At 38.8% G+C, this 16,300-nt stretch overlaps 1 protein-coding gene across 18 annotated transcripts in view; it reads left to right on the top strand.

Moving 5' to 3' along the window:
• Positions 1-16,300, top strand: part of LOC144231725 (uncharacterized) — a 374,679-nt gene that overhangs the window by 263,274 nt on the left and 95,105 nt on the right. For 11 of the 18 annotated variants that reach the window (XR_013335157.1, XR_013335161.1, XR_013335163.1 and 8 more), the window contains one exon: positions 4,860-4,948. The exons of 3 other annotated variants lie outside the window; for them this stretch is intronic. Coding sequence is in view for 6 of the 15 variants with exons in the window: in XM_077764294.1 (XP_077620420.1) it covers positions 4,860-4,917 (58 nt within the window). In the remaining 9 variants the exon portion in view is untranslated. Of the gene's footprint in view, positions 1-4,338; positions 4,443-4,859; positions 4,949-6,223; positions 6,276-13,330; positions 16,031-16,300 lie in introns of those variants that run through there. 4 more of the 18 variants (XR_013335160.1, XM_077764296.1, XR_013335164.1 and 1 more) reach the window with 3 other exon arrangements.

Here is a 16,300-nt window from a genome sequence, read left to right as displayed (position 1 = left end):
CATATGGGTTTGAAAGGCAAAGGTAAGGGTAGAAACTGGACCTGGCATGACACAAATCACTAGGACACATGATCATATTTAATCTGTACAGGCATCTTGAAAAATGGAGAAAACTAAAGCTATTTCACCTAAGAGAAAACTAAGGCTCAGTGATATTAAGTTTATATCAGAGCAGAATTCAAAAATGTATCTTTCTGACTCCAAAATCTGTGGTTGTTTTAATACATCACCGAAATAAGACAATGAAACGTGTTGAACACAAGTGCAATTTCCTTGGAATTTGAGTATCATTTTAAAGGTAACTCTTTCTAGAGAAATATCCTGATTCATTTCCAAAACTATTTATTCCATGCTCATTAATGAGTAATATATAGAAACTCTTAAAAATAAATTCTACTCTCCCTCATCTTTAGATGAATTATGCAAAATTTTAGCTTGCCCATGGCAAATTTTTGTTTAAAGTTAGTTTATTAACCAATAGCACCAACTATGCTTAATGAATTGTTTTGTTGATATTATTGACAGGCCATATTCTGCCTACTTAATTACTGTGTTCTAAAATAATCAATCTTTTTTGTCTTACCAAGGCCAAAGCAAATTATGAGACAAATAGATGCTTCTGTGCTCCTCCCATCCCTTCCTTGATAGAATCTGGCTAGAAAACAGAGAAGCAAAAAAAGAAGATAGGCTTCAAGGAGAATTGCTTACTTCAAGGTAGCCTGACCTCTAAAGGTCAATAACCAGAATCCAAGTAGGCCAATATCCATCCCAGTAGCCAATGTTCAGCTGGCTCTGGCCCACTGTTCTTAACCTTAGAAGTCAAGGAGATATTAATCACTTCTGTGTGCACCATATTGAGTGCTTTCTACATTATTATTTAATACTTACAATATGAAGACTTATTGTTGGCTCCAGTTTACAAATGAGATGTTGAAAACCTTGACTAAATTTAAATATAATGGAGCTAGAATCCCACCCAAGTCCATCTGATTCCAGGGTCTGTACCCTTGACTACTCAACTGTGGTTCAGGACAGGAATGTTCCCCGACAGAGAAGGCAAGAGCATCTCAATTCCCAGTGCTAGTCTGTGGAAGCAGATACTTCAGCTAAGTGATAGACAGAAGAGGACCATGATCTGCACCCCCTGACCTAGAGCAAGACACAACTAAGTGGGCTCAGGCTCTAGCTAAGTGTACCAGGACTCAAGGCAGGCTCCAAATTCGTCAGGAGCTAGAATGCCAAAGCAAGAAAGAAGACAGAGGGCAAGACCTTCAAGTAAATGAATACAACAGGAGTAAGGAAATATATGTCAAGTATGTATGTGCCATGGGTTCATGGTATCCCAGGCATACCAATCCCCTGGCGACATATATAATCTGTGATTTCACAGGGCAATATGTCTTGCTTGGGTAAAACACTACACACGGAATCTCAAAAGCTCCTGGATGGAGTTATATAAAAGGACCTAACTGCAGATAGAAGGTTGCCGAAGAGGACATTATAGTCCAACAAAAATTATCAAGACTCTGACACATACACATTATCTACTTCCCTCATTCCACTAATATTTCTTGAGAACACACTATGTACCAGACCTTCTTTGAGTTTATAGAGTTTTGAGATCCTATCCAAATTTGAATAGTCTAAATATGTGGTTTTGTTCACCTCTCCAGATTTGCACTTATTTGGAACCACCTTATTCCTGAGTTGTGTTTCCTCAAACTTGACTATAGTTGAAGTTTTCTAGGCAGAGGAAGAGAAGGGAATTCCAGGCCAGGAAATAAGTGGCATGAACAAAGAACCTAAAATGTGAAAGACCTCTATCTGTTTTGGGGAAAGGTCAGAAGCATATGTGGGTGAAAGGCAAAGTTGGGGATATGGTGAGGATGACAGAGTCACCATCTTTATTTTACCCTGTGGGGGAAATTTCAGATTAGGGAGGGAGATGATTTAGAAATAATTAGAGGCAGGTAAGGTTTTTGTGTTATACTTCATATCACACTCCTTCCACCTGGTCGCTTTAGCTTTCAGTCCATCTCATTCTCAATAAGAATGTGCTTTGAAATCCACTCATTTCAATTTAGGATCTGTTCCAAGGAAGGTTTGATTTCTGGGAGAAGAACCTGGATGGGTTCCCAGCTTCTCTTCAGCCCAGCCTTCATTCACAGCATGATTTCCTTATTCTCTTTGATGTGAATTTTCAGAACATCATTGGGTGTAACCGATATTCGAGCATAAGTTCAATAAACCCATCCAAAACCAAATTCAAATGTTCTCACAATACTCCTCATTTTAGATTGGCCATGTCTTGATCTGATTCACTCCCCAGATTTGAGAGTCTTCTTTTTCTGGCCATCAGAGCAGCCACAATAAATCAATGGTTGGCCCTGTATAAGAATGCCCAATTAAAGAAACAAGTAAGGCTGAAATCCAGTACTAGTTCTGTTCTTGAAGTTGTGGGGCTGACAGAAGGCCATGTCCACCCTCAAATCCAAGTATCTGGCTTTTTCCATACAAAGAAACTATTTAGGCTATCAGAGGCCTTGTGGCCCAACAGGAAAAAATAGGCCTCTATGATGCACTCCTATTTCAGTCGAAAAGAATCATAACAAAAGAGAAATAATTTTGTCTAGAAGAAAATGAGTTGAATTCTAGCACAATAACAAAATGTGATTTTATGTAAAATAATACAGTGCACACAAATAAATGCCTGTTGTATAGTAAGCAGAACAATGATGGCAACTTGTTACTCTTATTACTATTATCATTATTATTATTAATTATTATTATTATTTTCAGGGTATTGAGAGTATGTGTGTAATTGACTTACAAAGAGTTACAAATGAGGGGGCGCCTGGGTGGCTCAGTTGGTTAAGCGTCCAACTTCGGCTCAGGTCATGATCTCATGGTCTGTGGGTTCAAGCCCTTAGTTGGGCAGCACAGAACCTGGAGCCTGCTTCCAATTCTGTGTCTCCCTCTCTCTTTGCCCATCCTCTGCTCATGGTCTGTCTCTCTCTGTCTCAAAAATAAATAACCATTTTAAAAAAATTCAAAGAGTTACAAATGAATCTATGGGGCTAAGGTGATGGCAGTGTTTTAAGTTTTGCACGGCTGGGAGAGAAAGTACTCCAGAGCTATATTATTCTTGTTTATTTCCAGGATGCTTAAAATGTTTCCTAATTGTACACAATATATAAATTCTAATCTCTCCAAATGGAAAACTTAGGGAGTGGGGACAAGGAACCTCTGACACTAAGTCAAGTGGTTGAGATCTGGTCTCATTTACTTCCTATGTGACCTTGAGCTGGTCATCTTACCTCAAGCAATTTTTACCTATAAAATCTGAGACTCAGACATGATTGAGGTTCTTCTCTCTCAAATTTTATGACCAAATCTACTCTTTGGCAGCTAAAAAAGATGGGGCTAATTTTAATGCAGGTTGTCTGTCCCCATATCTTACATATAACTGATTGCAAATGCCTAGAAGCTAAAATAAAGGGTCAAAAAAAGTGCCATCTGTTTCTATTACCAATTACATTATGAAGCTGCCTCAAGTTTTAGAAAAATTTAGTGAAAAACAGAAGTTGGCAGGAAATGTGCTGTAAACAATATCACCCCCACACATTTATTGAATAATTCATAACCAGTATGTGGTAGAAGCATAATTTTTAAATGACATTTTCCCCAAATACCTGAGTTTTCTGACATCAGTAGCAAATGATTTAGTTGGCACTACTTTGAAAACCACAGTGTTTAAAGATTAACATCTCAAATTTAAATTTATTTTATTCTTATCAATTTCCTTTGAATCAATTTTACTATGTTGCATTGGAATGAAATATTTGCCATAATTGACTATCCCTCCTTATTACTCTTCATATATTCTTTGTACATATCCTTTATCCAGTGTTTTTCCCATTGAAACATTCCATTTTTCCTCACCAATGAGACATTTCACTTTTATTCAGACTGCATAAGGTAATCTTGCAATTTGATAAATCAATATAAGCATATCCTATTTAATTATAGAAGGAGAAGTATTACTTTAGTGATTTTCAGTCTGACACAATGAAAAGCATATTTGTTTCACTTTATTTTACCTACCTGGTCACTGCTGGCTCTACCACCTAAGAGCCTGGTGATATTGGTCATTACCCAATCTCTCCACCTTGCAGACTCCTTATCTGCCTGATGTGTAAACATAACAAGAGTTTTGAAAAGTAGAATTGATAATAAAATCATGACAACATATTAGGTCCTCAGTATTTGTTAATCATTATTTTTGTGGTGAGTGTTGTTTTATTGAAGCCCTTGTTGACCTATTCGGATTTGCTGCAGGTCCCCAGGATAGGGCTGACACAGAGCCTGGCTGAGGGGATGAGGATGGTAGCAGGTTCTGGAGACAAACTGCTTGACCTCAAACCTGACTCTGCTGCTTACAGGTTGGAAAGTCTTGAGTCAATTATGGAACTTCTTGAAGCTTGTTTTCTAATCTTCAAAAGAAGGATGGCAACAACACCTATTTTATTGGATTAGTATGGGAAAATTGTTTAGACTAGAGCAAGCCACTCAGTAAGTGATCAACAAATAGTAGCACTTAAAATTATTTTTCTTTACTATAAAAGTAATACAAGTTTATTTTAAAACTCAAAAAAAGAGCTTTTTTAACTAGAATAATACAAAAAAAACCCTCAATTTGTTTTGCCCAAAATGACTGTTTCTCAGTTTGCACAATCCCAAATAAGTAGTCTATATTGCAGAGTCAGCCAAAATTCTCTATAGCTTTCTGCTAGCACCTCGTGTGTTCCCAACATGCTATCTAAACATTCCTTTTTCTTTCTATAATGATTATCTTATAGGAGAAAACCTCCACCATCTCTACAGAGTCTGAACTTCTTTTCTCCTTCTACAAACTAAAGAAGCAAACATGCATACAATGGACTGAAAGGTAAAACTATTGATGCATTTTATTCTTTGGTCTGTGTTCGTAGTCCCGATTCTAGATACGTCCACAAACTGTATAACATCTGGCTGGAAACCTTTCCAATAATCTAGGTCTTTGGCATCACATTGACAAAGTTGGATGATTGATTGTTCCTGCCATTTTTTTTAATCCAGATGTTTGGATTTCCTGAAGGTCTGGCCCAAGTGTTGGTTTGTTCTTGGAAAGAGATTACACTTTGAGCATCTTGAAATTCAGAACTTCACTTGATAAACCTCCTCTGCGAGGTTCCCGAGATAGAAATGCTTCTTGATTTGTTATATAACCAAACAGTTAATTGAAAAGGCATTGAAAGGATTTGAAAGATGCTGTACTCAGGAAATGTCTAGCAACAAGGCACAAAAGTGAATAAACAATCATTAAATGGCACTTTCGTATTTTAGGTACAGGCTCCAGATTTTCATAGATTCAATTCATGGCCTGAAAAAGATGTGGTTAAATTTATCTTATGGTTGAATGGTGTTCTGTGTGCCTTGTTGGTAGTTCACATGAATTTACCCAAGAGTAGAAGTTATAAAGGATGGTAAAGCTCCAAGCCCCATCCACAAAAATCTATTTAACTGGCAACAAAGCTGAATGTTATTAACCAATTCCCAGAGTTCTGCCTTGAGTCCTCTGGGTCCTGCTGTCCTGGGACTTTCAGACACTTAGTATCCTGACCCCTAAACTCCTCTAACTGGGGCCTTCCTCAGCTATAACCCCTGATCTCAGCAACTCCAGACCCTGAAGGCTGACCAGCTGTGGAGAGTGGGGCCTCAGGGAGTCTCTGTTGCTAGGCAGCTCCTACCTCAGGAAAGCAAGATTTAAAACATGTGGACACACCAGTAATATTTACTGCCTTAATTTTCCCTCCAGTTTATACTCTCAGCATCTAATTTTATAACACCTGATATTTCCCACTTTTAATGTCTTTCTAGTTTTATTTTTTCTTCTCATTCTTTTTTTCTTCTTTTTGGTCAATCTTTTAAAGACCAATCCGAGGAATTTTAATTTGCAACTATAAACCCACAGTGGTCCATAAATTTGGTTCCTCCTTCCCTAAAAGCAACAGATTGAGTCCTGGAATTAACAGTAGTTGACCAAAAATATGAAATATGTTGGTGATTCAATGTGAATTAAAGAAAAGAAAAAGTAAAGAAAACTCACATATATTGAATGTCACATTATCTTGAAAATGTATGCATTACATATCTTTACTCATTGTTTCTGGTTCATTCTCAGCTCAGGCATCTATTCCCAGAGACGTCCCTTATCACTATCTCCATCTCCAGCCTTATTATGTGTCTCTCCCCTGTTTCTATACTTCTATATGCCTCTTCGTGTAATTGTCCTTATCACATTGCATTCAAAATGTCTATTCATAGACCTGTCTCTTCAGTTAGACTGCATCACTCTCGAAGGTAAGAACTTTGACCTATCTGTCCTCTTATCCCTAGCACTTAACACCTATTTATAGAAGGTGCTCAAAAGTTTTATGAATAAGTTAGCCTGTATGAGGCACCAAACATTATGCTTTATAAATATTGGATTTATAACATAATCTATAAATATAAGTATGTTAAAATGATAGGTATTATCGCATTTAATTTCTGCAAAAACCTTATGAAATGGGTACGACTATTGCCAGTTTAGTGAAGGTAAGTGAAGCAATCATCAAGGGTCGAACTAGAACTGAAAGCCAGGGGGAAAGGCCTCCAAAGCCCAGTGTTTCCCATTGTTTGTGTGAGCTATTGGAACTCCAGGATGATGCATGATTCACTTTTTAAAAAATAAGCCCATCTACTTGTTCTCTTCCATTAACCCGTAACCAAGAATTAGTAAGATTTGCTTATAACCATCTTGTCTCAGACATTACACTTAAGAGTCTAGTGCACATTTTTCTATTGGTGCCCAGTGACAAGGCTAACCATGTAGCTTCTGCATAATAAATGAGAGATAACACCATCAGAAATCTCACAGGTACCGAGTATGAGCTGCATAGGTTATATATGAAAAAACCCTACCCTCTTGGTTACATATAGAATCTGGATTTTGTCAACTGTTAAAAGGGTTTGGAGATAACGTGTCGATCCTTCTGGCCCTTGCGGGCACCATCATCATGAATTAATAGATGAAATATAGTCTGCACACACATTTGGAAAACACCACTGGCTTGTATTCTCTGTAGTTTTACATTTTCCAGCTACAGATTCCAGGATCAGAGAAGAAGCCTGGAATCATTAATAGCAACAGCTGAGAGACAGAAAAGCAGAGCTCACTCATTTCCAAATGGCAACAACATGCTTAGGAGAACAAGTTTCAAGACCCCAGTGCCCTGTCGCAGAGAGTGACAAGATTAAGAGATAAGACATTGCTGCCAAGGAGAGGAATCATCCCAGAGAACTTGGAAGGTGACTCCAAGACATATGGTCAGAGCATGAATTTCCAGTCAATCCTTTAGTCCAGATGCAAGCTGAGGCCTGCCCTTGGAGGACTGACATGAAAGCTCTAGATTAGCATGGAGTAAGAGACACCTGGAAAAAGTAGGCAAAAATCAAAGCTTGTCCCTCAGTGAAGAGAAAATCCGGCATGATATGGCCTAGCTAGGGAAGGAAGAATACTCTGGATTCCTGTCTAGCATGGAAGTTGCTCTCATAGTGTCTGAGGTCAAACTAAGCACTTCCATCCTCAGGGACCTAGATTTACTCAATATATTTGGATAATTAGATCATTGTGAAAAGGGACTCCTCCATGTCTACTCATTATAATCTCTGTGAATTTTTGACTCCAGCACTCTTTGTAAAATATGGCCCATTTCAGGATACATATGGAGGAAATCCATGTTCCCAGGTGATCTAAAGAATCTCATCCAAATAAAAGATCACATCCTCCTTCTCAGGTAATTCAAATTCCGGTGACAATTTCTCTGCTGGTGTATGTCCAGATTTAGCTCCCAATCAAGGAAGGTGTTTCTGTCTAATTCCCCTGCCCACTGTAAGTATAAAACCTTACCGTGCTAGAGGAATTGGGAATTGGACTCCTCAAATAAACAAAAATCCTTTATCTAAAATCTGATTTTTTTAAAAAGTAGCCTCCACACCCCAACATGGGGCCTGAAATAACAACCTTAAGATCAAAACCTGAGCTGAGATCAAGAGTCAGACACATAATCAACTGAGCCACCCAGGCACCCCCTGAAATCTGATTCTTTAGTGAAGAGGAAAATCTTTCCTTTACTCCAAGAGTAAGGTTGCCCACTCTTTCTCCCTTCCTCTTTCCCTGCTATCATTTTTTCTAAGTAATATAAGTGACAACAGGTTGCAGAAGACTGTGCTTAGCATTAACACCTATGTACAGCTTAAGACTATAAATTCAAACAATATAAGAAGTTTTTTGACTACTGAGAACAGTAAAACAATATAAACAAAAACTTCACCTAAAAAATGTAACAAGATGCAGATTTTGCTAAAACTTTCTGAATGCCTACTATGTTATGCAAAGTGCATATGTGCTGTGATAGTGAAAACTTTTCCTGAGTTGCAAATGATGGCAACCCAACTTCAACATATAATGCATGCAAAGTCAAAGGAATTCATTAGAAAGCCTCCAAGGAATTGCACCAAACCCAGAGGGAAAAGAGCTGGGACTGAGTTTCTTTCTGACCCAGACCATTTTGTAGCAAACCAGAAAAGGTCTTCTCTATTCCAGCCTGTTTTTCTCTGTTTATCTGCCTGATTCTTCTTTCTAACTGCAGACCTTCCTCTGTGTATAAGTTCACAGCACAGACCATGGCCACCAATAATCACTGAGTTGTATGCTGTACCATACAAATACTCAGAGGGAGACATCTCTCTGTCTCCCAGGCTGTCTGTTTCTGTCTCTCTCCTTTAGTTTCCATCTAGGCCTTAAATGACTCACTGAACTAATTACTCCAAAATTAGGCTTGAAGATAGTAAACTACCAATAATGTAATTTAACTGATTTCAGAAAAACATACAAGAAAATTTTCATGCTGTCACTAAGGATGAGATGGCAAAAGAGAAAACAAATGATACTACATTCAAACCACAGGGTTTCCAGGGCGCCTGGGTGGCTCAGTCAGTTGAGCGTCTGACTCTTGATTTTGGCTCAGGTCATGATCCCAGGGTCATGGGATCCTGAGCATGGAGCCCACTTAAGGTTCTCTCACTCTCCGTCTGCCCCTCTCCTCTACTCTCTCTCCCTCTCTCTCAAAATAAAAAATAAAAATAAAACCGTGGGGTTTTCAGCATTAAAAAACAGAACGGTTTGCACACCCATGGCTGGAATAACAAGGACCTAGAAGAACAGTGAGAAAACAAAACTATGACTAAATATATGTGTGTGGCAGTATGTGTTTGAGATGGACCATCTGGGATGCAGACAGAGATGAAATTAGGGGTGCAGAAAGCTTGGGGCAGGATGAGGCCTGTGAGAGAGGAAAGGAAGAGAAGTCAGGACTGGGCAGGTGGGCGGAGCTCAGACCACCATGTGGATTTGACCGAGTCTCAGACAAACTGAACAGCTGCTCCAGAGCAAAGATTACCTGTTCTAGGAGGCCAGGAACAGAAATGGCCAGGCCTCGTACCCCTGCCAAGCTCAGTTATTGGGGGGCTGCCCAAAAAGTGCTCAAAACGAGAGCTGAATCCTGAAGTCCGAACAGCAGGAAATGGACTAACTGCACTCTCCTTGCCGCTGAAGAGCAAATGCCTTCTGGAAGAGAGCTTTAAAGTGGCACAGCTCCACTTTCGCAGTCGATAAAAGTAGAATGATGGGAAGGTGGAGAAAAGCCTGCATTTCCACCAGCACAGAGAGCACTTTAATTTTCTTGCACCTTTAACAACATTGAATATTATGAATATGTGGTTGGGTTTTTTAGATTTTCAAGTTTTCCATACATAGCATTTTCTTATCATTAAAAAAAATTGTTTAACTTCATAATTACCTGCCCAGAATCAACTCCTCTTTGTAAGAGCACCCCAGTCTTTATTCTAGAGGAGTCTCCTCTCCAGTATGTTGTACTAGGTCAATGGAAGAGAAATACCGGTCTTATGGGCTAAATTGTGCGCACCCACACACACACCAAAATCCATATTGTTGAAGTGCTAACCCCTCTTTCTTCAGAATGTAACCATATTTGGAGATAGTCTTTAAAGATGTAAATTAAAATGAGGGCCATAGGGTGGGCACTAACCCTATGTGATTGGTGTCTTGGTAAGAAGAGAAGTTTAGACACTGAAACTTACAAAGGGAAGATGATGTGAAGACGCAGGAAGAATACAAGCTACAAGCCAGAGATGCTTTCCTCACAGCCCCCAGGAGGAACCAGCCCGGCTGGCACACCGATGTCCTCCTTTTGGCCTCCAGAACTGTGAATACATACATTTCTGTTCTTCAGGTCACCTGGCTGGGGTACTTTGTCACTGTCGTGCCAGAAAATTAATATGGCCGCATTTCTGCTTCCCGCTATGAAGGAGGAGAGGAACAGATCCTTCTTCCAGGTATAGCTGGGAATGAAGCTTGTGATATGAGCTCAGCCAATCAGAGCCAACTCTCCACACACTGCCACCCATCTGGAAGGCCATCAAAGAGCACAGTTGGAGGTCATTCCTGGGCGATGCAGTGGTAATAGCAGTGACTCTCTGCCCAGGTCATTCTGGTTGTGGACAACTTGTGACGCCCCCCTGGCTCTTTAGATAACATCCCTATCTACAACCTGCCTCCCTTCTCATGGGCATTCTCTTCCCCACTAATAACCTTCCATCATATTTCCCTGTCAGGATCGATTCTGCTACTTCCAACTAGGAATCCCAACTGATACAGAAAGCTTATCATCACCAAAAGGTAGGGTGTAGAAACTGTTCATTGGTCAGGTAACAAACATATAAATATATCATTTATCTCCCTTCAAAAAAAAAAGAAAACCCACTCCAGCAGAGAAGTATTAAATTGCCTTCTCCAGGGGCTCAGTTGTTTAAGCATCCAACTTCGGCTCAGGTCATGATTTCACAGTTCATGGGTTGGAGCTCCCATCGGGCTCTGTGCTGACAGCTCAGAGCCTGGAGCCTGCTTCAGATTCTGTGTCTCTCTCTCTCTGCCCTCCCCTACTCATGCTCTGTCTCTGCCTATTAAAAATTAACAAATCTTAAAAAAAATAAAAAAATAAACTCCCTTCTCCAATGGTTAAGTATACAAAATTTTAGACATTACTGCTAAGAAAGATTTTCCCATAGTCATTATGTTATTGAGACATGCTTGCTTCTTCAAATTTTTAACCATTCCCTATAAACCAAACCTTTAACAGATTTGCACTTGCTTTCTTCCCAATTTAACTTTAGCAAGTTACAGTTAAGATTTGTGAAACTGATTAGTTGTTTCACAATTTGTCGTGGTATTTGAATGATTGATTTTTTTGGTCCATATTTTCCATTCTTATTTTCAGAAAGAAAAATGCAAACACCTCTCTTTCTGCACCACCCCACAGACCAGAGACAGAGCCCAGAAACAAAAAACAAAACCAATCACATAATCTCAAAAATTTCCACTGATACAACTAACTGCATGGTATCTAGATGTGCTTCTATTTGAATAATTGTACCTTAATAACACTGATTAATGATGCAGGCTCACTAAAGAAAGTCTCTAATAGGGTAACTTCCTTTGATCTAATTCTGACTGAATTCTTCGGTGACCTAGACAACAATATAAGAAGTGTGATTTTCAATTTCTAACAGGCACAAAACTGAAAGAGATAGCCAATATGTTAGATGTATGAGTTAAAATTTAAAATGATATTGATTAACACAAAATAAAAACACAAAAAGATGACATTTTAAATGTATTCAATTCAGTATCAAAATCATAAACTTGGTATCAAAACTCCAATGGCAATATATGGGATTTTGAAAAGCTCAAGGCAGGGGCACCTGGGCGGCTCAGGTGGTGAGTGTCCGACTCTTGTGGTTTTTTTGGCTCAGGTCATGATCTCACTGTTGGTAGGATCACGCACCCCCACTCCCACCCCTGTGCCGTCAGCCTGCTTAGGATTCTCTCTCTCCCTTTCCATCTGTCTCTCTCCCTTTCCCTCCCTCCCTCACTCATGCTGTCTCTCTACAAAAATAAATAAATAAAAACTTTAAAATGCTCAAGGCAAACCATCTAAACAAGAAAGGATAAGGAAACTAATTGGGATATAAAAAACACACAGAGCAGTACTCATTTTATAAGACAATAGATACATATATATACATATATATATAGAGAGAGAGAGAGAGACATATGCATACATATGTGTGTATCTATGTATTTAAATACAGGGTGCCTGGGTGGCTCAGTTGGTTAAGTGTCTGACTTTGGCTCAGGTCACGATCTCAGTCATGAGTTTGAGCCCCACGTCAGTCTCTATGCTGACAGTTCAGAGCCTAGAGCCTGCTTCAGATTCTGTGTCTCCTCTTTGCACCTCCCTTGCTTGCACTCTCTGTCTCTCTCTCTCTCAAAAAATAAATAAAACATTAAAAAATAAATAATATGTATTTAAATATATAAAATAAGGCAGGAAAACTAATACTAAATCGTTGAATGCTTATCTCTAGGGATGAGAGCTTAGGAAAGAGGGATGAGCAAAAGAAGATCTCTCATATTTTATTCTACATATTTATCTACAGTGTGAAACTTTTACAGAAGAGAATTTCTTCATGTACTACTTGTATAATAAAAGATTAATTGACCAAGTGCAAGACATGTTAAAAACTTCAAATTTCACATTAGGCTTCAAGATAAAAATTTTATGCCCAAATTACAGGAAAACTTCGTTCCATGCTTCACTGGTCTAGTCAAACTTCCTCAGAAAAAGTGTACTTGATCCTTAGAAGTATGCCTGCCAAAATGAGGTATGCACAGGGGAGGAAAAACATAATGGTTAGGAGATTAGAATGGATTTCACGTATTTGGAAGAAACTGAACCGGTTAGTGCAGAGAACAAATTAAGGGATAATTGAAGACTTTGCAAATATTTTAAGCAACATCACGAAAGGGGTGAAAAGTTTTAACTAGAGGATGCAACTAGAACCAGTGGAAGTATAGGGAGGTAGATGTTAGGGCACTAAAAGAAATTCTAACAGTTTCCCCCAAATGCAGTGCTCTTCCTTAGGGGGTAATCAATTCCCCATCTCTGGGTGGTGCTGGGTAACCACACAGTAAAAAGAATGCTTATATTTTGGTATAATTTTAACTGGATGAGGTTTAGGCTCCTTTCTCAAATAAATTTCATCTGGAATAAAGTTCCAGCCTAGATTCAAGTGATCATTATCATGTTCTGCATTTGTTTTCCAGGGCTGCCATAAGAAACCACCACTAACTGAGTGGCTTAAAACAAAAATGTATTGTCTCACAGTTCTGGAGGTGGGAAGTCTGAAATCAAGGCATCGGCAAGGCCATGCTCTCTCCAAAGGCTCTAGCGAAAGATGCTTCCTGAATCTTCAGCTATTGAAGACTCAGGTTGCTGACAACCTTGCCATTCCTGGGCTTGTAGACACATAACTTCAGCCACATCTTCACGTGGCCTTCTCTCCTGTGCACCTGCATATCTGGCTGTATAAAGACACCACTCAGTGGATTTTAACTCACCCTATTCCAGCATGACTGTAACTTAATTCATCCAATTACATCTGCAAAGACTTTATTTCCAACTAAGCTTACATACTGAAGTTCCAGGTAGACATTTTTTTTGAAGGGGGAGAAGAGGTACACCATTCATCCCAGTACATGTTCAAAAATTATCATGAACTTCAAAACACTATATGCTGGATAAGTTTCTGGTATACTTGAAGCCCAAGCTTATGCCCATAATCCTGAAAGTAAGTAGAAGAACCATACAGATTAGAAATGGAAGAACCCTACACAGGCAATGCAGAAGAGCTTGAGGTCTGGAGCAAGATAAGGAACAAAGGAGTTTAGATTTTTCTGAAGCAAAGTACAGGACACAGGGCGTTCTGTAAAATTGGTGTGATTTTTTATATTTGTAACTTTTAGGTTCTTAGATGCCCTGGTACCATGTACATGGCTTGTGTATGATATATCCCTGAAAATATATTTATTAGTTCACTTTCCTTGTAATCAAAGATGATGTTACCAAGAAACAACCTATTTATGTTTATAGATATGGACTTTGGGCCATTTCCTTATGAATAGCCACTTCCCGGCATCCCACGGCAAATGATTATTGAAAGCTGGATGATTCCCAGGAAAGTATATTGGAATTTACTTTATTTTCTCATTAAAGTCAGGAAATTGCAGTATATAGTATAAATTACGCCTCCACTTAAATTACATGTTTTTCTTTATCCAAGGGAGAATTCTTTTCTATTGTAATCTTCACAAGTCTGTCTATAAATCCAGAAATGAAAGGGAGAGTTTTAAAAAATATTCCCAAATAAATATCAGCGTGAGATTTTTCAATATGCTAGCATTACATTTAATCTTGTCTCATTGAGAAATGACTATTCCACATAAGTGATTTTTCTACTTAATTGTCAGCAATTCCCGATAGAGTTATTTTCCTCTGAAATTTTAACCATTTTGATGAGACTACCTCCTTAAATGTATTACACTTGCATGCATTGGTGAATAAAGCATAATAGATTATATTTCACTTCTTTCTCATTTCAACTGAAAGTTATACATGCGTAGTGAGATGAATGGTGCCCCCTAAAAGATATGCTTATGTCTGATATGGACTGAATTGTGTTCCCCCAAAAATTCACAAATTGAAGCCCTAACCCCAGTACATCAGAAGGTGACTATATTTGGAGATAAGGTCTTTAAGGAGGAAATTATGTTGAAATGGGTCCTGTACAGTGATCCAATCTGACTAGCATCTTTATATGAAGAGGAAATTTGGACACACAAAGAGACCCCATGGGCAGGTGTACATAGAGGGAAGAACTTGTAAAGACACAAGGAGAAGGAAGGAGTCTATGAGCCAAGGGGAGAGGTCTTAGGAGAAACCAAACCTGTCAATACCTTGATCTCGAGCTTCTAGCCTCCAGGACGGTGACACAATAAATTTCTGTTTTTTAAGTCCCCCAGTTTGTGGTGTTTTGTTTTGGCAGCCCTAGCCAATGAGTATGATGTCCTAACCTCTGGAACCTGTGAATAGTACCTTAAATAGCAAAAGAATAAATATCACTTTATATGGCAAGAGATGTGATTAAGAGCTTATCCTAGATTATTTGGGTAGGACCCAAATGACATCACAAGTCTTAGAGAGAGGCCGCTGGAGTTTGGCAACAGACACAGAGCAAAAGACAATGTAGCCACAAGCCAAAGGACATGGACAGCCACTAGAAGCTGGCAGAGGTGAGGAACGGGGCTCTTGCCAACTTCCGGCCTTCAGAACTGAGAGAAAAACTTTCTTTTAGGTCCCCAAGACTGTGCTAATAATTTGTTATGGCGGTCTAAAAAAACTGATACAACAGTATACTTGGTTTTAATACCCCGATATCCTCCTGACTTGCAGCACAAGGAGTTTGTAGTTGACTCCAGGCAACTCTATATCTGTAATTGGACTGGGAGTAGAACTGACCCTTGAACAAAATGGGTTTGAATTGCATGGGTCCGCTTATATGCAGATGCTTTTTACAGTACAGGACTGTAAATGTATTTTCTCTTCTGTATGGTTTACTTAATAACATTTTCCTTTCTCTAGCCTACTTTATTGTAAGAATGGAGAATGTAATATGTATAGCATACAAAATATGCATTAATCCATTGTTTATGTTATTGGTAAGTCTTCTGGTCAACAGTAGGCTATTTGCAGTTAAGTTGTGGGGGGAGTCAAAAGTTATACACAGATATTTGACTGTGCAGGGGATGGGAGCCCCTAACGCCCATGTTGTTTGAGGATCAACTATCCTTGTTCTTTTTCTGATAATATCACTAATAAATATGTTGTTTTCACTGATCCATCCATTCAGCATAAACTCCTGCACCACAGATGATTTTTGAGAGTAAAGCATATTATGAGCTTCCCCGCTACCCCCCCATCTTCCCTTCCTCAGTTTTTCTTATCTATTTTTTCTTACATTTATTAAATAAAGGTCCATGTGCTTTAAAATTAAATTTGTTTGAAATTAATACTAGACATTAAGGGCAACTCCATCTGCACAAAGCTCGCAAGCATTGTTTCCCTTTCCTGACATCATCTCCTATATCATTCAGTTGGCTTCCATATTGCTTACTACATTTTTTTTAAGTTTATCTGTTTATTTTTAGAGAGACAGAGACAGTGAAAGTGGGGGTGGA

Source organism: Crocuta crocuta, unplaced genomic scaffold (genome assembly GCF_008692635.1).
Source record: "Crocuta crocuta isolate KB4526 unplaced genomic scaffold, BGI_CrCroc_1.0 scaffold164, whole genome shotgun sequence".
Classification (NCBI taxonomy): domain Eukaryota; kingdom Metazoa; phylum Chordata; class Mammalia; order Carnivora; family Hyaenidae; genus Crocuta; species Crocuta crocuta.
This window is presented reverse-complemented; position numbering and strand designations above follow the sequence as displayed.